General features: G+C 38.2%; 1 protein-coding gene across 1 annotated transcript in view; it reads left to right on the top strand.

Annotated features, from left to right (window-relative positions):
• RGS22 (regulator of G protein signaling 22) overlaps positions 1 to 14,143 on the top strand; it is a 172,243-nt gene extending 158,100 nt beyond the window's left edge. The window contains exons 25-27 of the mRNA XM_032609571.1: positions 12,435 to 12,528; positions 12,646 to 12,726; positions 13,856 to 14,143. Of these exons, the coding sequence (XP_032465462.1) occupies positions 12,435 to 12,528; positions 12,646 to 12,726; positions 13,856 to 13,866 (186 nt within the window). The 3' untranslated portion in view covers positions 13,867 to 14,143. The remainder of the gene's footprint in view (positions 1 to 12,434; positions 12,529 to 12,645; positions 12,727 to 13,855) is intronic.
• The last annotated feature ends 7,795 nt before the right edge of the window (positions 14,144 to 21,938 follow it).

Below are 21,938 nucleotides of genomic sequence, written 5' to 3'. Positions count from 1 at the left end.
CTAAAATATACAAACAGCTCATACAACTCAACAACAACAAAAAAAACAACCCAATTGAAAAATGGGCAGAAAACCTAAATAGACATTTCTCCAAAGAAGACATACAGATGGCCAACAGACATGAAAAGACGCTCAACATCTCTAATTATTAGAGAAATGCAAATCAAAACTGCAATGAGGTACCACCTCACACCAGTCAGAATGGCCATCATTAAAAAAAATCTACAAATAACAAATGCTGGAGAGGGTGTGGAGAAAAGGGAACCGTCCTACACTGTTGATGGGAATGTAAATTGGTACAACCACTATGGAAAACAGTATGGAGTTTCCTCAAAAAACTAAAAATAGAGTTGCCATATGATCCAGCAATCCCACTTCTGGGCATATATGCAGACAATAATTCAAAAAGATACATGCACCTCTATGTTCATAGCAGTACTATTTACAATAGCCAAGCCCTGGAAACAACCTAAATGTCCATCAACAGATGAGTAAAGAAAATGTGGTACATATATACAATGTAATACTACTCAGCCATAAAAAAGAATGAAATAATGCTATTTGCAGCAACATGGGTAGAACTAGAGATTATCATACTAAGTGAAGTAAGTCAGAAGAAGAAAGACAAATACCATATGATATCACTTATATATGGAATCTAAAATATGACACAAATGAACTTACCTACAAAAGAGAAACAGACTCACAGACATAGAGAACAGACTTGTGGTTGCCAAGGAAGTTGGGGGTGGGGGAGGAATGGAGAGGGAGTTTGGGGCTAGCAAATGCAAACTAGTATATATAGAATGGATAAGCAATAGGTCCTACTACTGTATAGCACAGGGAACTATGTTCAATGTCTTGTAACAAGCCATAATGGAAAACAATATTTAAAAGATTGTATGTATGTGTGTATATGTATAATATATATATAACTGAATCACTTTGCTGTACAGCAGAAATTAACACAACATTGTAAATCAGCTATACTTCAATTTTTTAAAACTATATGGGATGCAGCAAAAGTAGTTCTAAGAGGGAAGTTTATAGCCATATAGGCCTTCCTCAAGAAAGAAGAAAAATCTCAAATAACCAACCTAACCTACCATCTAACAGAATTAGATAAAGAAGAATAAATGAAGCCCAAAGTCACAGAAGGAAGGAAATAATAAAGATCAGAGAGGAAATAAATAAGATAGAGACCAAAAAATGTAAATAAAAGATCAATGAAACCAAATACTGGTTTTTGAAAAGATAAACAAAAGTGATAAACCTTTAGCAAGACTTACCAAGAAAAAATGAGAAAGAGCTCGAATCAATAAGATCAGAAATGAAGGAGAAGTTACATTGGCACCATAGAAATACAAAGGAGTATAAGAGATTACTACAATTACATGTCATTAAAGCGGACAACCCAGATGAAATGGACAAATTCCTAGAAATGTACAATCTCTCAAGACCGAATTGAAAAGAAATAGGAAATATGAACAGGCCAATTAATAGTAAAGAAGTTGATTCAGTAATCAAAAAGTTCCAGGACCAGATGGTTTCACATTTCAATCTATCAAACATTTAGAGAACAGTTAACACCTATCCTTCTCAAACTATTTCAAAAAATTGCAGAGGAAGGAATGCTTCCCTACTCAATCTATGAGGCCAGCATCACCCTGATACCAAAACTGGAAAAAGTTATCACACATGAAAAAATTACAGGCCAATATTACTGATGAGCATAGCTGCGAAAATCCTCAACAAAATATTAGGAAACCAAATTCAACAATACATTAAAAGGATCGTACACCATGATCATGTGGCATTTATCCCACTGATACAAGGATGGTTCAGTATCTGCAAATCAATCAATGTGATACACCACATTAACAAACTGAAGAATAGAAATCATATAATCATCTCAATAGATGAAGAAAAAGCTTTTAACAAAATTCATATTTATGATAAAAATACTCAACAAAGTGGGTATAAAGGAACATACCCCAACTTAATAAGGCTATATATAACAGGTGCACAGCTAACATCAACTCAGTGATGGAAAGCTAAAAGCATTTCCTCTGAGATCAGGACAAAGACAAGTATACCCACTCTGGTCACTTTTATTCAACATAGTATTGAAAGTCCTAGCCACAGCAATTAGGCAAGAAAAAGAAATAAATAGAATCCAAATTGGGAAGGAAGAAGTAAAACTGTCACTGTTTATAGATGGCATGATACTATATATAGAAAATCCTATAAACACCACGAAATAACTACTAGAACTCGTCAGTGAATTCAGTAAAGTTGCAGGATACAAAATTAATATACAGAAATCTGTTGCATTTCTGCACAATAGCAACAAACTACCAGAAAGAGAAATGAAAACAATCCTATTCACATTCAAAAGAATAAAATATCTCGGAATAAATCTAACGAAGGAGATAAAAGATCTGTACTCAGAAAACTACAAGGTACCTATGAAAGTAATTGAAGATGACACAAACAGATGAAAATATTTTGTGCTCATGGATTGAAAGAATTAATATTGTTAAAATGACCACATACCCAGGCAATCTACAGATTCAGTGCAATGCTTATCAAAATACCAATGGCATTCATCACAGAAATAGAAGAAATAATTCTGTGAGAAACACAGAAGACCTCGAATAGCCAAAACACTTTTAAGAAAAAAGAACAAAAACAGGAGATATCACACATCCCTCATTTCAAACTATACTACAAAGCTACAGTTTTCAAAACAGTATGTTACTGGCACAGAATCAGACACATATATCAATGGAACCAAATAAAGAGCCCAGAAATGATTCCACAATGATATGGGCAATTAATCCATAACAAAGTAGGCAAGAATATGTAATGTGGAAAAGACAACCTCTTCAGTAAATGGTGTTGGGACTTCCCTGGTGGTCCAGTGAGTAAGACTGTGCTCCCAATGCAAGGGGCCCACGTTCAATCCCTCGTTGGGGAACTAGATCCCTCATGAATGCCACAACTAAGAGTTCGCATGCCACAACTAAGAGTTTTCATGCCGCAACTAAGACCCGGTGCAGCCAATCAATCAATCAATCAATCAATAAATAATAATCAATCAATCAATAAATATTTTTTTTAAATGGTGTTGGAAAAACTGAACAGCTACATGCAAAAGAATCAAACTGGACCACTTTCTCACACCATATACATAAATCTCAAAATGGATTAAAGGCTTAATTATAAGACCTGAAACCATAAAACTTCTAGAAGAAAGCATAGGCAGTACATTCTTTGACATCTGTCTTAGTAAAATTTTTGCAGTCAAATGCTCTACCACTGAGCTATACCCCCGTCTTAGTAAATTTTTTGCAGTCAAGTGCTCTACCACTGAGCTATACCCCCGTCTTAGTAAAATTTTTGGATATGTCTCCTTAGGCAAAGGAAACAAAAGCAAAAATAAACAGATGGCACTACATCAAACTAAAAAGCTTATCCACAGTGAGGGAAACTATCAACAAAACAAAAAGGTCACCTACTGAATTGGAGAAGATATGTGCAAACAATATATCCAAAGGGTTAATATTCAAACTATACAAAGAACTCATACAACTCTATATTGAAAAAGCAAACAACTCAAGTAAAAAATGGGACAGAGGTCCTGAATAGACATTTTTTCAAAGAACACATATGGGTGGCCAGCAGGCACATGAAAAGATGCTCAACATCACTAACCACTGGAAAATGCAAATGCAAATCACAATGAGGGACCTTCAAGATGGCAGAGGAGTAAGACGTGGAGATCACCTTCCTTCCCACAAATACATCAAAAATACATCTACATGTGGAACAACTCCTACAGAACACCTACTGAACGCTGGCAGAAGACCTCAGACTTCCCAAAAGGCAAGAAACTCCCCAGGTATCTGGGTAGGGCAAAAGAGAAAAGGAAAAACACAGACAAAAGAATAGGGACAGGATCTGCTCCTCTGGGAGGGAGCTGTGAAGGAGGAAAAGTTTCCACACACTAGGAAGCCCCTTCACTGGCAGAGACAGGGGGTGGGTGGAGGGAAAGCTTTAGAGCCACAAGGAGAGTGCAGAAACAGGGGTGCAGATGGCAAAGCGGAGAGATTCCCACACAGAGGATCGGTGCCAACCAGGACTTACCAGCTTGAGAGGCTTGTCTGCTCACTTGCCAGGGTGGGTGGGGGCTGGGAGCTGAGGCTTGGGCTTCAGAGATCAGACCCCAGAGAGAGGACTGCGGTTGGCTGCATGAACACAGCCTGAAGGGGGCTAGTGCACCACAGCTAGCCAGGAGGGAGTCCAGGAAAAAGTCTGGAACTGCCTCAGGGGCAAGAGACCATTGTTTCGGAGTGTGCAAGGAGAGGGGATTCAGAGCACTGCCTAAACGAGCTCCAGAGATGGGCACGAACCACGGCTACCAGCACAGACACGAGAGATGGGCATGAAACACTAAGGCTGCTACTGCAGCCACCAAGAAGCCTGTGTGAAAGCACAGGTCACTATCCATACCACCCCTCCCAGGAGCCTGTGCAGCCCACCACTGCCAGGGTCCCGTGATCCAGGGACAACTTCCCTGGGAGAGCACACGGCACACCTCAGGCTGTTGCAACATCACGCTGGCCTCTGCCACCAGAGGCTCGCCCTGCATTCCATACCCCTCCCTCCCCCTGGCCTGAGTGAGCCATAGCCCCCTAATTAGCCGCTCCTTTAACCCCGTCCTGTCTGGGTGGGGAATAGACGCCCTCAGGCGACCTACTCGCAGAGGCGAGGCCAAATCCAAAGCTGAACACCAGGAGCTGTGCAAACAAAGAAGAGAAAGGGAAATCTCTCCCAGCAGCTTCAGGAGCAGCGGATTAAATCTCCACAATCAATTTGATGTACCCTGCATCTGTGGAATACCTGAATAGACAACGAATCATCCCAAAATTGAGGCGGTGGACTTTGAGAGCAACTGTAGACCTGGGGTTTGCTTTCTTCATCTAATTTGTTTCTGGTTTTATGATTACTTTAGTTTAGTATTTAGAGCTTATTATCATTGGTAGATGTGTTTATTGATTTGGTTGCTCTCTTCCTTTTTTATATATATATTTTTTTTTTTCCTTTTTCTTTTTTTGTGAGTATTTATGTGCATGTTTCTTTGTGTGATTTTGTCTATATAGGTTTGCTTTTACCATTTGTCCTACAGATCTGTCTTTGTTTTTTTTGGGGGGGTATAGTTTTTAGCACTTGTTATCATTGGTGGATTTCTTTTTTGGTTTGGTTGTTCTCTTCCTGATTTTTTATTACTTTTTTATTTTTAATAATATTTTTTTAATTTACTAACATTATTTTATTTTATTATATTTTTTCCTATCTTTCTTTCTTTTTTTCTCCCTTTACTTCTGAGCCGAGTGGCTGACAGGACCTTGGTGCTCTGGCCACGTGTCAGGCATGAGCCTCTGAAGTGGGAGAGCCAAATTCAGGACATTGGTCCACCAGAGACCTCCCGGCCCCACATAATATAAAACGGCAAAAGCTTTCACACAAATCTCCATCTCAACACTAAGACCCAGCTCCACTCAACAACTAGAAAGCTATAGTGCTGGACACACTATGCCAAACAACTACCAAGACAGGAACACAACCCCACTCATTAGCAGAGAGGCTGCCTAAAATCATAATAAGGTCACAGACACCCCCAAACACACTACCGGACGCGGTCCTGCCCACAAGAAAGACAAGATCCAGTCTCATGCACCAGAACACAGGCACCAGTCTCCTCCACCAGGAAGCCTACAGAGCCCACTGAACTGCCTTACCCACTGTGGACAGACACCAAAAATAATGGGAACTACGAACCTGCAGCCTGCAAAAAGGAGACACCAAACACAGTAAGTTAAGCAAAATGAAAAGACAGAGAAATACACAGCAGACGAAGGAGCAGGGTAAAAACCCAACCAGACCAAACAAATGAAGAGGATATAGGCAGCCTACCTGAAAAAGAATTCAGAGTAATGATAGTAAACATCATCCAAAATCTTGGAAATAGAGTGGAGAAAATACAAGAAACGTTTAACAAGGACCTAGAAGAACTAAAGAGAAAACAAAAATGATGAACAGCACAATAAATGAAATTAAAAATTCTCTAGAAGGAATCAATAACAGAATAACTGAGACAGAAAAATGAATAAATGACCTGGAAGATAAAATAGTAGAAATAACGACCTCAGAGCAGAATAAAGAAAAAAGAATGAAAAGAATGGAGGACAGTCTCAGAGACCTCTGGGACAACATTAAAGGCACCAACATTCTAATTATAGGGGTCCCAGAAGAAGAAAAAAGGAAACGGACTGAGAAAATATTTGAAGAGATTATAGATGAAAACTTCCCTAATATGGAATAGGAAATAGTCAACTCCAGGAAGCACAGAGAATCCCATACAGGGTAAATCCAAGGAGAAACAAGCCAAAACACATATTAATCAAACTATCAAAAATTATATACAAAGAAAAAATATTAAAAGGAGCAAAGGAAAAGCAACAAATAGCATACAAGGGAATCCCCATAAGGTTAACAGCTGATCTTTCAGCAGAAACTGTGCACGCCAGAAGGGAGTGGCAGGACATATTTAAAGTGATGAAGGGGAAAAACCTACAACCAAGGTTACTCTACCCACCAAGAATCTCATTCAGATTCACCGGAAAATCAAAACCTTTACAGAGAAAAGCTAAGAGAATTCAGCACCACCAAACAAGCTTTACAACAAATGCTAAAGGAACTTCTCTAGGCAGGAAGCACAAGAAAAGGAAAAGACCTACAATAACAAACCCAAAACAATTTACAAAATGGTAATAGGAACATACATATCGAACTACCTTAAATGTAAATGGATTAAATGCTCCAACCAAAAGACATAGACTGCCTTGAATGGATACAAAAACAAGACCTGTATATATGCTGTCTACAAGAGACCCACCTTAGACCTAGGGACACATACATACTGAAAGTGAGGGGATGGAAAAAGATATTCCATGCAAATAGAAATCAAAAGAAAGTGGAGTAGCAATACTCATATCAGACAAAAGAGACTTTAAAATAAAGACTATCATAAGAGAAAAGAAGGACACTGCATAATGATCAAGGGATCAATCCAAGCAGAAGATATAACAATTGTAAATATTTATACACCCAACATAAGAGCACCTCAATACATAAGACAAATGCTAACAGCCATAAAAGGGGAAATCGACAGTAACACAATCACAGTAAGGGACTTTAACACCCCACTTTCACCAATGGATAGATCATCCAAAATGCAAATAAATAAGGAAACACAAACTTTAAATGATACATTAAAAAAGAGGAACTTAAATAATATTCATAGGACATTCCATCCAAAAACAACAGAATACACTGTTGTTCCTAAGTGCTCATGGGACATTCTCCAGGATAGATCATATCTTGGGTCACAAATCAAGCCTTGGTAAATTTAAGAAAATTGAAATCATATCAAGTATTTTTTCCGACCACAAAGCTATGAGACTAGATATCAATTACAGGAAAAAATCTATAAAATATAAACACATGGAGGCTAATCAATACACTACTAAATAACCAAGAGATCACTGAAGAAATCAAAGAGGAAATCAAAAAATACCTAGAAACAAATGAAACTACGACAAGCCAAAACCTTTGGGATGCAGCAAAAGCTGTTCTAAGAGGGAAGTTTATAGCACTACAATACTACCTTAAGAAACAAGAAACATCTCAAATACACAATCTAACCTTACACCTAAAGTCATTAGAGAAGAAAAAAATAAACCCAAAGTTAGCAGAAGGAAAGAAATCATAAAGATCAGATCAGAAATAAATGAAAAAGAATGAAGGAAACTGTGGCAAAGACAAATAAAACTAAAAGCTGGTTCTTTGAGAAGATAAACAAAATTGATAAGCCATTAGCCAGACTCATTGAGTAAAAAAGGCAGAAGACTCAAATCAATAGAATTAGAAATGAAAAAGAAGAAGTAACAACTGACACTGCAGAAATACAAAGGATCATGAGAGATTACTACAAGCAACTATATGCCAATAAAATGGACAATATGGAAGAAATGGACAAATTCTTAGAAAAGCACAACCTTCTGAGACTGAAACAGGATGAAATAGAAAATATAAACAGACCAAACACAAGCACTGAAATTGAAATTGTGATTCAAAATCTTCCAACAAACAAAAACCCAGAACCAGATTGCTTCACAGGCGAATTCTATCACACATTTAGAGAAGAGCTAACACCTATCCTTCTCAAACTCTTCCAAAATATAACAGAGGGAGGAACACTCTGAAACGCATTCTATTAGGCCACCATCACCCTGATACCAAAACCAGACAAAGATGTCACAAAAAAAAACTACAGGCCAATATCACTGATGAAAATAGATGCAAAAATCCTCAACAAAATACTAGAAAAGAGAATCCAACAGCACATTAAAGGGATCATACACCATGATCAAGCAGGGTTTATCCCAGAAATGCAAGGATTCATCAATATACACAAATCAATCAATGTGATACATACACCATATTACCAAACTGAAGGATGAAAACCATATCAATAGATGCATCTCAATAGATGCAGAAAAAGCTTTTGACAAAATTCAACACCGATTTATCATAAAAAACCATCCAGAAAGTAGGCATAGAGGGAACTTACCTCAACATAATAAAGGCTATATATGACAAACCAAGAGCCAGCATCGTTCTCAATGGTGAAAAATTGAAACTATTTCCACTAAGATCAGGAACAAGACAAGGTTGCCCACTCTCACCACTATTATTCAACAGAGTTTTGGAAGTTTTAGCCACAGAAATCAGAGAAGAAAAAGAAATAAAAGGAATCCAAGTTGGAAAAGAAGAAGTAAAACTGACACTGTTTGCAGATGACATGATGCTGTACATAGAGAATCCTAAAGATGCCACCAGAAAACTACTAGAGCTAATTAATGAATTTGGTAAAGAAGCAGGATACAAAATTAATGCACAGAAATCTCTTGCATTCCTATACACTAATGATGAAAAATCTGAAAGAGAAATTAAGAAAACACTCCCATTTACCATTGCAAGTAAAAGAATAAAATACCTAGGAATAAACCTACCTAAGGAAACAAAGACCTGTATGCAGAAAACTATAAGACACTGTTGAAAGAAATTAAAGATGATAGAAACAGATGGAGAGATATACCATGTTCTTGGATTGGAAGAATCAACATTGTGAAAATGACTATACTACCCAAACAATCTACAGATTCAATGCAATCCTTATCAAACCACCAATGGCATTTTTCAAAAAACTGGGACAAAAAATTTCACAATTTGTATGGAAATACAAAAGTCTCCGAATAGCCAAAACAATCTTGAGAAAGAAAAACAGAGCTGGAGGAGCCAGGCTCCCTGACTTCAGAGTATACTCTAAAGCTACAGTAATCAGGACAGTATGGTACTGGCACAAAAAACAGAAATATAGATTGATGGAAAAGGATAGAAAGCCCAGAGATAAACTCACACACATATGGTCACCTTGTCTTTGATAAACGAGGCAAGAATATACAATGGGGAAAAGACAGCCTCTTCAATAAGTCGTGCTGGGAAAACTGTACAGCTACATGTAAAAGAATGAAATTAGAACACTCCCTAACACCATACACAGAAATAAACTCAAAATGGATTGAAGACCTAAATGTAATGCCAGACACTATCAAACTCTTAGAGGAAAACATAGGCAGGACACTCTATGACATAAATCACAGCAAGATCCTTTTTGACCCACCTCCTAGAGAAATGGAAATAAAAAGAAAAATAAACAAATGGGACCTAATGAAACTTAAAAGCTTTGCAGAGCAAAGGAAACTATTACAAGAAGAAAAGACAACCCTCAGAATGGGAGAAAACATTTGCAATCCAAGCCACTGACAAAGGATTAATCTCCAAAATATACAAGCAGCTCATGCAGCTCAATATCAAAGAAACAAGCAACCCAATCCAAAAATGGGCAGAAGACCTAAATCGACATTTCTCCATAGAAGATATACAGATTGCCAACATACACATGACAGGATGCTCAACATCTCTAATCATTAGAGAAATGCAAATCAGAACTACAATGAGATATCACCTCACATCAGGCAGAATGGCCATCATCAAAAAGTCTACAAACAATAAATGCTGGAGAGGGTGTGGAGAAAAGGGAACCCTCTTGCACTGTTGGTGGGAATGTAAATTGATACAGCCACTATGGAGAACAGTATCGAGGTTCCTTAAAAAACTAAAAAAGAACTACCATACGACCCAGCAATCCCACTACTGGGCATATACCCTGAGAAAACCGTAAGTCAAAAAGAGTCATGTAGCACAATGTTCATTGCAGGACTATTTACAGTAGCCAGGACATGGAAGCAACCTAAGTGTCCATCGACACATGAATGGATAAAGAAGATGTGTCACATATATACAATGGAATATTACTCAGCCATAAAAAAACTGAAATTGCGTTATTTGCAGTGAGTTGGATGGACCGAGAGAGTGTCCTACAGAGGGAAGTAAGTCAGATAGATAAATACAAATACCATATGTTAACACATATATATGGATTCTTAAAAAAAAAAACAAATGGTTCTGAAGAACATAGGGTCAGGACAGGAATAAAGACGCAGAAATAGAGAATGGACTTGAGGACATGGGGAAGGGGAAGGGTAATCTCGGACGAAGTGAGAGAGTGGCATGGACATATTTACATTACCAATTGTAAAATAGTTAGCTAGTGGGAAGCAGCTACATAGCACAGGGATATCAGCTAGGTACTTTGTGTCCCCCTAGAGGGGTGGTATAGGGAGGGTTGGAGGGAGACGCAAGTGGGAGGAGATATGGGGATATATGTATACATCTAGCTGATTCACTTTGTTATACAGCAGAAACTAACACCATTGTAAAGCAATTGTACTCCAATAAAGATGTTAAAAAATAAGTAAATTAAAAAACAAAACAAGAAACAACAAATAAGTTTTGCAAGGATGTGCAGAAAATGTAACACTTGTACACTGTTGGTAAGAATGTAAGTTGGTGTAACCACTCTGAAAAAACAGTACGGAAAGTCCTCAAAAACGTAAAACTAGAACTACCATAGGATCCAGCAGTTCCACTACTGAGTATTTGTGAAGAAAACAAAAACACCGATTCTAAAAGATACATTCACCCCTGTGTTCATTGCAAGATTATTTACAGTAGCCAAGATATGGAAGCAACCTAAGTGCCAATCAATATATGAAAGGATAAAGAAGAAGTGGTACACATACACACACACACACCAGAATATTACTCAGCCATAAAATGAATGAAATCCTGCCATTTGTGATAACATGATGGACCTATGGTGTATTATGCTAAGTGAAATAAGTCAGAGACAGACAAATGAACAAACGGAACCAAACAGAAACAGAGTCTTAGACACAGAGAACAAACAGGTGCCAGAGGGGAGGGTATTGGTAGGAGGAGAGAAATAGGTAAGTGGTAGTGAGAGGTATGAACTTTCAGTTACAAAATAAATGAGTCACAGGTATGAAATGTATAGTGTGGGAATATAGTCAATAATTATGTAATATATTGTGACAGATGACAGCTAGACTTACCATGGTGATCATTTTTAACATATAGAAATATCGAATCACTGTGTTGTGCACCAGGAGCTAGCGTGGTGTTGTAGGTCAATTATACTTCCAAAACAAACAAACTCGGTGATAAAGAGATCAGATTTGTGGCTACTAGAGGTGGAGGGTGGAGGGAGGGTGAATTAGATGAATGTAATCTAAAGTACAAGTTTTCAGTTATAAGGTAAGTACTAAGTAGGTAATGTACAACATGGTAAAAATAATGAACACTGCTGTATGTTACAAATGAAAACTGTTAAGAGAGTAACTCCTAAGACTTCTCATCATAAGGAAAAAATTCTTTTTTCTATTTCTTTAATATTATATCTATATGAGATTATAGGTGTTTTCCAAACCTCTTGTGATCATTTCATGATGTGTGTAAGTCAAATCATTATTGTTGTACACCTTTAACTTAAACAGTGCTATATGTCAATTACATCTCAATAAAACTAGAAGAAAATTTAAATTATTAAAAATTTAGGTCAAGGCTATAGAAAAATCCCTTTACTTCATCATAAACATATCTACATAAATGTAGATCCGTAATAATTTTTGGTACCCAGTTAAAAGTTTAAATCAGTAAGTTCTGTTTATGAAAATTCATATAAATTTTTGAAATGTGCACGTTTCTTTATATGTGTTCTTCTAGCGTAAACGGTTTAAATGAGGGAGCTGATATTATCTTACCTTCAGTTTATTTACTGGGGCAAATATTTCCAAAATTAACTTTGAAAATTGTTTTCTTAGCCAACCTGGTGCTACTCAAAGTACATAGAAGCCTTAGAACAGGAAAGGATTCTTCTTAAAATTCAAGAAGAACTAGAAAGAAAGTTGTTTGCAGGTAATTTTTGTTCTTTGCTTACAGGGTTGCTTTGTTATCTTCTATTACAGATTAATATTAGCAGACTTTGTTAATTATTACTTCACTGTTTCCCTTATTTCTCTTATTTTTGTGCAGCCACACCATCTTTTACAAATTTCAAGTCTACTGCTTCTGCTATGTCTTTGAAAGAGACCATATCTTCCCACAACATCAAGAGTGAGTTTCATGTGATAGTCTATCTTCAGTTCTTTCTTTCTTATTGTTAGAACTCTACTTCTCACTTGGCCATCTGGAGAGGATAGGAAGAGATGAGGACTGATTCCTTCCCAACTGCTCTGACTCCCAAGTCAGGAGGATTTCAGAGTGTGTGTGTTCCGTCTGTCTCTCTTTTTTTCTCCTCTGCTGATGAGGAAAGACTATGACATACACCCAACACTACATCCTATTTCCAGAGTGACAGCACTCATGGAAGTGTATACACTGCTGCTGATAGGTACAAGATAAGTCATAGACTGAATTGATCAGTCCCATCCATGTCCCTCTGACTCACGCACTAATGCACGTGCACACCTGCACAGTGCACACACACAACACACACCAACACACACACATACACTTACACTCTCCAGTAACAAATTGATGGCTAGGAGCACCTTGCCTCCCTTCTGAATGGCACAGTCTCCTGAATAGGAAGGCCCCTGGGGAATGATAATTTATTGCTTCTATCTACTCCTTATCTAGTCTTCTCTTCCACAAAGAGCATTTATGGAAGAGTGGGCTTAGTTTCCCAAGGTTTCCCAAGCTGAATTTTTCTAAGTTCCACTTTCCCAAGATGGGAATATAAGAAAGAACTGAAAATCAAACTGGGGTCCTTCTCTCATACAGATACTGATGTGATTATACAGTTTTGATACTAGCGTTAGAGTTTAACAATGCCCTTACAAAGTAGTATACTAGTATAATGTAATGTATGTGTAACCCATTGACCTAATACTTAAAGAACCCTGTAAAAGCCCCCTTTCTCTTATCTTCCATCTTGTAGCTTAGATCTTTGTTTCTGAAAATCCTTAGTTTTCTGTCTTGGGAGGGTTTGATGAGCAGGCCTTTATGCTCTTAGCCTGCTCATCTTTTTTCTCTTCTGATTTATCCTACCCACTGTGCCCTCTGTCAGTTCCCCCACCCCACAGACCAACCTCACAGTCCCTCCAACATTTAGGGTGTGCTGATACATTTGTTAACTTTTTTGATCCTTCTTACAACTCTGTGTGCGTTTCTGTTTTTGTTGGTTGGAATTTAAATTTAGCAGCTTATGTTTCAATCATTTCTTCTTTTTTTTTTTTTGCAGGAATTCTTTAAACCAAATTTAACTAACATGGAAGCTCAAGTGAGTTTTTGACGGTCTGCTTTAGAGCAAGCCTATCATCTAAATAAAGTTTAGCTTGTTTTACTTCCACAGTTTGAAAACGACGTCTCTTCTGTATACACGACATACAAGACTATAAAAATTTTTTTAACTTATTTAGGATAAACTGACTTCTATCTAGGTTAGAAGACTCAAAATGTTTTGCTTATCACCCACGTTAAGGAACTATGTTTTGCTCCTCAAGTAGTCTTTCAACAAATATTCCTTGAGCACTCACTATACGGTTGACCCTTGCACAACACAGGTTTGAACTGCACGGGTCCACTTATATGCAGATATTTTTCAATAGTAAACATTACATTACTACAAGATCTGTGGTTGGTTGAATCCACAGATGCAGAACTGCACATACAGAGGAACCGTGGATACAGGGGCTTACTATAAGTTATACACAGATTTTCAACTTTGTGAAGGGTTCAGTACCCCTACCCTCTGTGTTGTTCAAGGGTTAGCTGTATTTGGTTAGCAGGTATATTCAGCAAGTGGTTAGGAGACTAATATTCCTAGCAATAAATTGACCCAAAACATAGAGGGAAAAGCCTTCCCTATCCCTATCCCACTCTAAAGAAACCGTGTATTAAAGCACTGAGAACCAGACTTTAGTGTATATAAGACTCACTGTAACATTTGCTAGCAATGCCGATTCCTGGGCTCACTCTCTGAGAGTCTGATTCAATAATTCTTGAGCAGAACCCAGGAATCTCCCTCTTTAATGGACATCCTAGTTGTGTGTGTGATATGGGCATTCCACAGACCACTCTTTGAGATAAACTGTTAGGGTAGCAAGAGAAGACCTTTAAAAGGCAAAAGTCCTCTTATTAACTGGAGTTACACTTATAGCAGAGAGAACCCAGACATACATCCTCCTATCCTCTTTCCTGGAGGGAAAGGAGAATCTGAAATAAATGATCTGGGAGGGTGAACCTTCACCATCTGTTGGCCTCAGGACTCAGAAGCTCCAAGGACTGTGACCTGGCTTAGCAGGTTGGAAGCCTTAGACTTTCACCTTATTATGATCCCAGAAAGTATATTCAAAATAGGAACTACCATTCCTAATTCTCTATAAAGAGTTAGACATTGTAAAGCGGGGAAGTATCAGGAGGCACACTTCAAAGATCATTTTTCTTCTAAAGCAGTGGTTTTTGGACACTTTTTTTTTTAAAGCATTAGAACCCTGTAGTTGCCTCTGCTCCCATACTCCTCTATACCCCATATTGGCCAAGAAGTTTGTATCTCTTTTCCATTCATTGCCTTTGTTTTTTTTTTTTTATTCCATTCCTTTTCTGCCTTCTTTTGATTTTAACTGATCATTTTATGTGATTCCATTTTCTCTCAGCATATCAATTATACTTCTTTTTTAAATTTTCTTGTTGGTTGCCCCTAGAGTTTGCAATATACATTTACAGCTAATAAAAATCCACTTTCAAATAACACTCTGCTGCTTCATGGGTAACGCAAGTACCTTTTAACAGAATTTTCCAATTTCTCCCTCCTGTCGCTTATATTGCTGTCAATGAATTCACTTATCCATAAGCTGTAATCACTGACTGCATTATTGCTGTCATTATTTTGAGCAAACTGTTTTCTCCTAGGTCAATAAAGAATAAGAAAAATAAAAGTTATTATTTTACCTTCATTTATTCCTTCTCTAATGGTCTTTTCTTCTTTGTGTAGATCTGAGTTTCTGACATACCATTTTCCTTCTCTCTGAAGAACTTCTTTTAAAATTTCTTTCAAAGAAGGTCTGTTGTTTGCCTTAGGACATCTTTATTTCTCCTTAACTTTTGAAGGATAATTTCACCAGATAAAAAATTCTAGGTTAGTGGGGTTTTTTCTTTCAACCCTTCAAATACTTCACTCTCTTCTTGCTTGCATGGTTTCTGAAGAGAAGGCAAATGCAATTCTTTTCTTGTCCCCCAGCTTCTTTCAAGATTTTCTCTTCATCTTTGATTTTCCACAATTCAAATACTATATGTCTAGGTGTAGATTTTTTTGTATATGTCCTGCTTGTGATCTCTGAGATTACTGGATCAGTAGTTTCATGTCTGTCATTAATTTTGAAAAATTCTGTCATTATTACTTCAAGTATTTCCTCTGTTCCTTTCTTTTTTTTCTTCCGCTATTTCTATTACATATATCTTGCAACTTTTGTAATTGTCCCATAGTTCTTGGATATTCTATTCTGTCTTTTTCATTGCTTTTTTCCTCTTTGCATTTCAGTTTTGGAATTTTCTACTGACCTCTTTTCAAGCTCACTGATTCTTCCCACAGCTGTATCTAGTCTATTGATGAACCCATCCAAGGCATTCTTCATTTCTGTTTCAGTGTTTTCAATTACTAGCATTTCCTTTTGATTCTCTGTTTGAATTTCCATCTCTCTGCTTACATTATTCAGACGGTCTTACATATTGTACACTTTTTTATTAGATCTGTTAGCATATTAATCATAGTTATTATAAATTGCTGGTCTGATAATTCCAAAATCTCTGCCATATCTGAGTCTGATTCTGATGCTTGCTTTTTGTCTCTTCATACTGTGTTTTTTTTTTTTTGCCTTTTAGCATGCTTTGTAGCATTTTGTTGAAAGTGACATATGATGCATCAGGTAAAAGGAACTGAGGCATATGGGCACTTAGTGTGTGAGGTTTTATGTTTATCTGGCTAGGAGTTAGGCTGTATTTAATGTTTGCTATAGCTGTGGTGTTAGTGGCTGAAATTTCCTCTCCTTATTTTTTATCTCCTCTGTTGTTTTGGGTTTTCCTAGAGATTCCTTCATAGGGTCTGAGGTTTGCAGTTCTTTTATCTGTAATCCCTGTTATTATACAGGAGCACCATTAATGTGGTAGTAGAATGTGAGATAAAAAGTGTTTTCTAGTCCCCTGAGTAGATCTCAGTCCGTTAGTGACCCTGAGTTGGGTATTTCCCTTCTCCCATGTCAGTTAGGCTATGGGAAAACAACAGTCTGTTAGGCTTTGGCAAAATAGTTTCTCTTCAGGGCAGGCCTTGTTAGGAAGACCAGAGAACTCTGGGTGTATTCCAGTATGGTTTCTCTATACTTCCCCATACCAGAAGCAGGAGGGGATTTTTCTCTGATCTTTACAATGAGAACCCAGTGGAGCTCCTGGAAGTAAAATTCAAGAATGTGGTGATGGGGCAGGGAGGAGGGTATGGAAGCTAGGGGCCCCCTTGGATTTTTAACTCTCAAGCTATTCTACACTGAGCCTTGAGAAATTCATCAACTACCATTTAAAGTTTTCCTACTGAGGAGATTGGCTCAAGATGGCAGACTAGAAGGACATGCTCTCACTCCCTCTTTTGAGAAAACCAGAATCACAACTAACTGCTGAACAATCATTAATAAGAAGACACTGGAACTCACCAAAAAAGATACCCCACATGCAAAGACAAAGGAGAAGCCACAATGAGATGGTAGGAGGGATGCAATCACAATAAAATCAAATCCCATAACTGCTGGGTGGGTGACTTACAAACTGGAGAACACTTATACCACAGAAGTCCACCCACTGAAGTGAAGGTTCTGAGCCCCACATCAGGCTTCTGAACCTGGGGGTCTGGCAACGGGAGGAGGAATTCCTAGAGAATCAGACATTGAAGGTTAGTGGGATCTGATTGTAGGACTTCAACAGAACTTGGGGAAACAGAGACTCCACTCTTGTAGGGCACACACAAAGTAGGGTGCACACTGGGACGCAGGGGAAGGAGCAGTGACCCCACAGGAGACAGAACTAGACCTACCTGCTAGTGTTGGAGGGTCTCCTGCAGAGGCAGGGGGAGGCTGTACCTCACTGTGATGACAAGGACACTGGCAAAAGAAGCTCTGGGAAGTACTCCTTGGTGTGAGCCCTCCCAGAGTCTGCCATTAGCCAAATCAAAGAGCCCGGGTAGGCTTGTGTTGGATTGCCTCAAGCTAAACAACCAAGAGGGAGGGAACCGAGTTCCACCGATCAGAAGACAAGCGGATTAAAGTTTTACTGAGCTCTGCCCACCAGAGCAACAGCCAGCTCTACCCAACACCAGTCCCTCACATCAGGAAAATTGCACAAGCCCCTTAGATAGCCTCATCCACCAGAGGGCAGACAGCAGAAGCAACAAGAACAACAGTTCTGCAGCCTGTGGAACAAAAACCACATTCACAGAAAGATAGACAAGATGAAAAGGCAGTGAGCTATGTACCAGATGAAGGAACAAGAAGAAACCTCAAAAAAACTAAATGAAGTGGAGATAGGCAACCTTCCAGAAAAAGAATTCAGAATAATGATAGTGAAGATGATCCAGGACCTCAGAAAAACAATGGAGGCAAAGATGGAGAAGATACAAGAAATGTTTAACAAACACCTACAAGAATTAAAGAACAAAGAAACAGAGATGAACAATACAACAACTGAAATGAAAACTAAGCTAGAAGGAATCAATAGCAGAATAACTGAGGCAGAAGAACGGATAAGTGACCTGGAACACAGAGTGGTGGAATTCACTGCTGCGGAAGAGAATAAAGAAAAAAGAATGAAAAGAAATGAAGACAGCCTGAGAGACCTCTGGAACAACATTAAATGCAACAACTTTCGCATTACAGGGGTTCCAGAAGGAGAAGAGAGAGAGAAATGACCAGTGAAAATATTTGAAGAGATTATAATTGAAAACTTCCCTAACATGGGAAAGGAAATAGCCACCCAAGTCCAGGAAGCACAGAGAGTCCCATACAGGATAAACCCAAGGAGAAACATGCTGAGACACTTAATAATCAAATTGGCAAAAATTAAACACAAAGAAAAATTATTGAAAGCAGCAAGGGAAAAATGACAAATAGCATACAAGGGAGCTCCCATAAGGTTAACAGCTGATTTCTCAGCAGAAACTCTAGAAGCCAGAAGGGACTGGCATGATATACTTAAAGTGATAAAAGGGAAGAACCTACAACCAAGATTACCTGGCAAGGATCTCATTCAGATTCGATGGAGAAATCAAAAGCTTTACAGACAAACAAAAGGTAAGGGAATTCAGCACCACCAAACCAGCTCTACAACAAATGCTAAAGGAACTTCTCTAAGTGGGAAACACAAGAGAAGAAAACGACCTACAAAAACAAACCCAAAACAATTAAGAAAATGGTCATAGGACCATACATATCAATAATTACCTTAAACCTGAAAGGATTAAGTGCTCCAACCAAAAGACACAGGCTTGCTGAATGGATACAAAAACAAGACCCATATATATGCTGTCTACGAGAGACCCACTTCAGACCTAGGGACACATAGAGACTGAAAGTGAGGGGATGGACAAAGATATTGCATGCAAACGGAAATCAAAAGCTGGAGTAGCAACAATCATATCAGATAAAATAGACTAAAACGAAGAATGTTACAAGAGACAAAGAAGGACACTACATAATGCTCAAGGGATCAATCCAAGAAGATATAACAGTTATAAATATATATGTGCCCAACATAGGAACACCTCAATACATAAGGCAACTGCTAATAGCTATAAAAGAGGAAATTGACAGTAACACAATAATAGTGGGGGACTTTAACACCTCACATGCACCAATGGACAGAACATCCAAACAGAAAATTAATGAGGAAACACAAGCTTTAAATGACACAATAGACCAGATAGATTTAATTGATATTTATAGGACATTCCACAAAAAAACAGCAGATTACACTTTCTTCTTCTTTTTGTAGTTATTTCTGAGATATACATTTTAAAGTAATAACTAGAATTATGACTTGTATCATAATACCAGAACATATAAGATTTTTAGAAATTTCATGTAATGTCTGAAACATTTATATTAACATATTTCCATACAAATAACCCAAAGAAAGTTTAGTACTAGTTGTCTTTTTGTTTGTATGTTTTTTTATACTGCAGGTTCTTCTTAGTCATCAGTTTTATACACATCAGTGTATACATGTCATTCCCAATCGCCCAATAGAGCACACAACAATCCCAAACCCACCGTGGTTTTCCCCCCTTGGTGTCCATATGTTTGTTCTCTACATCTCTGTCTCAACTTCTGTCCTGCAAACCAGTTCATCTGTACCATTTTTCTAGGTTCCACATACATGCATTAATATACGATACTTGTTTTTCTCTTTCTGACTTACTTCACTCTGTTTGACAGTCTCTAGATCCATCCACATCTCAGCAAATGACTCAATTTCATTCCTTTATATGGCTGAGTAATATTCCATTGCTTATATGTACCACAACTTCTTTATCCATTTGTCTGTCGATGGGCATTTATGTTGCTTCCATGACTTGCCTATTGTAAATAGTGCTGCAATGAACATTGGGGTGCATGTGTCTTTTGGAATTATGGTTTTCTCTGGGTATATGCCCAGTTGTGGGATTGCTGGATCATATGGTAATTCTACTTTTAGGTGGTTTTTTTTGTTTTTTTTTTTTCAGTATGCAGGCCTCTCACTGTTGTGGCCTCTCCTGTTGCGGAGCACAGGCTCCAGACGTGCAGGCTCAGTGGCCATGGCTCACAGGCCCAGCCACTCTGTGGCATGTGGGATCTTGCCGGACCGGGGCATGAACCCATGTCCCCTGCATCGACAGGTGGACTTTCAAACCCTGCGCCACCAGGGAAGCCCTATTTTTAGTTTTTAAGGAACATCCATACTGTTCTCCATAGTGGCTGTATCAATTTACATTCCCACCAACAGTGCAATAGGGTTCCCTTTTCTCCACACCCTTGCCAGCATTTGTTGTTTGTAGATTTTCTGATGATACCCATTCTAACTGGTGTGAGGTGATACCTCATTGTAGTTTTTTGTTTGTTTGTTTTGTGGTATGCAGGCCTCTCACTCTTGTGGCCTCTCCCATTGCAGAGCACAGGCTCCGGATGCGCAGGTTCAGCACCCATGGCTCACTGGCCTAGCTGCTCCACGGCATGTGGAATCCTTCCGGACTGGGGCACAAACCTGTGTCCCCTCCATCGGCAGGTGGACTCTCAACCACTGCGCCACCAGGGAAGCCCCCCTCATTGTAGTTTTGCTTTGCATTTCTCTAATAATTAGTGATGTTGAGCAGCTTTTCATGTGCTTATTGGCGATCTGTATGTCTTCTATGGAGAAATGCCTATTTAAGTATTCTGCCTATTTTTGAATTGAGTTGTTTGTTTCATTAATATTGAGCTGATGAGCCGTTTATATATTTTGGAGATTAATCCTTTGCCCAATGATTCATTTGCAAATATATTCTCCCATTCTGTGGGTTGTCTTTTCGTCTTGTTTATGGTTTCCTTTGCTGTGCAAAAGCTTTTAAGTTTCATTAGGTTGCATTTATTTATTTTTGTTTTTATTTCCATTACTCTAGGAGGTGGATCAAAAAAGATCTTCCTGTGATTTATGTCAAAGAGTGTTCTTCCTATGTTTTCCTCTAAGAGTTTTATAGTGTCTGGTCTTACATTTAGGTCTAATCCATTTTGAGTTTATTTTTGTGTATGGTGTTAGGGAGTGTTCTAATTCATTCTTTTACATGTAGCTGTCCACTTTTCCCAGCACCACTTATTGAAGACACTGTATTTTCTCCATTGTATATCCTTGTCTCCTTTGTCATAGATTAGTTGACCATAAGTGTGTGGGTTTACCTCTGGGCTTTCTATCTTGTTCCATTGATCTATGTTTCTGTTTTTGTGCCAGTACCATATTGTCTTGATTACTGTAGCTTTGTAGTATACTCTGAAGTTAGGGAGTCTGATTCCTCCAGCTCCGTTGTTTTCCTTCAAAACTGCTTTGGCTATTCAGGGTCTTTTGTGTCTCCATATACATTTTAAGATGATTTGTTCTAGTTCCATAAAGAATGCCATAGGTAATTTGATAGGGATTGTGGTGAATCTGTAGATTGCTTTCAGTAGTATAGTCATTTTCACAATATTGATTCTTCCAATCCAAGAACATGGTATGTCTCTCCATCTGTTGGTATCTTTAATTTCTTTCATCAGTGTCTTATAGTTTTCTGCATACAGGTC

Source organism: Phocoena sinus, chromosome 17, assembly GCF_008692025.1.
Source record: "Phocoena sinus isolate mPhoSin1 chromosome 17, mPhoSin1.pri, whole genome shotgun sequence".
Lineage (NCBI taxonomy): Eukaryota > Metazoa > Chordata > Mammalia > Artiodactyla > Phocoenidae > Phocoena > Phocoena sinus.
This window is presented reverse-complemented; position numbering and strand designations above follow the sequence as displayed.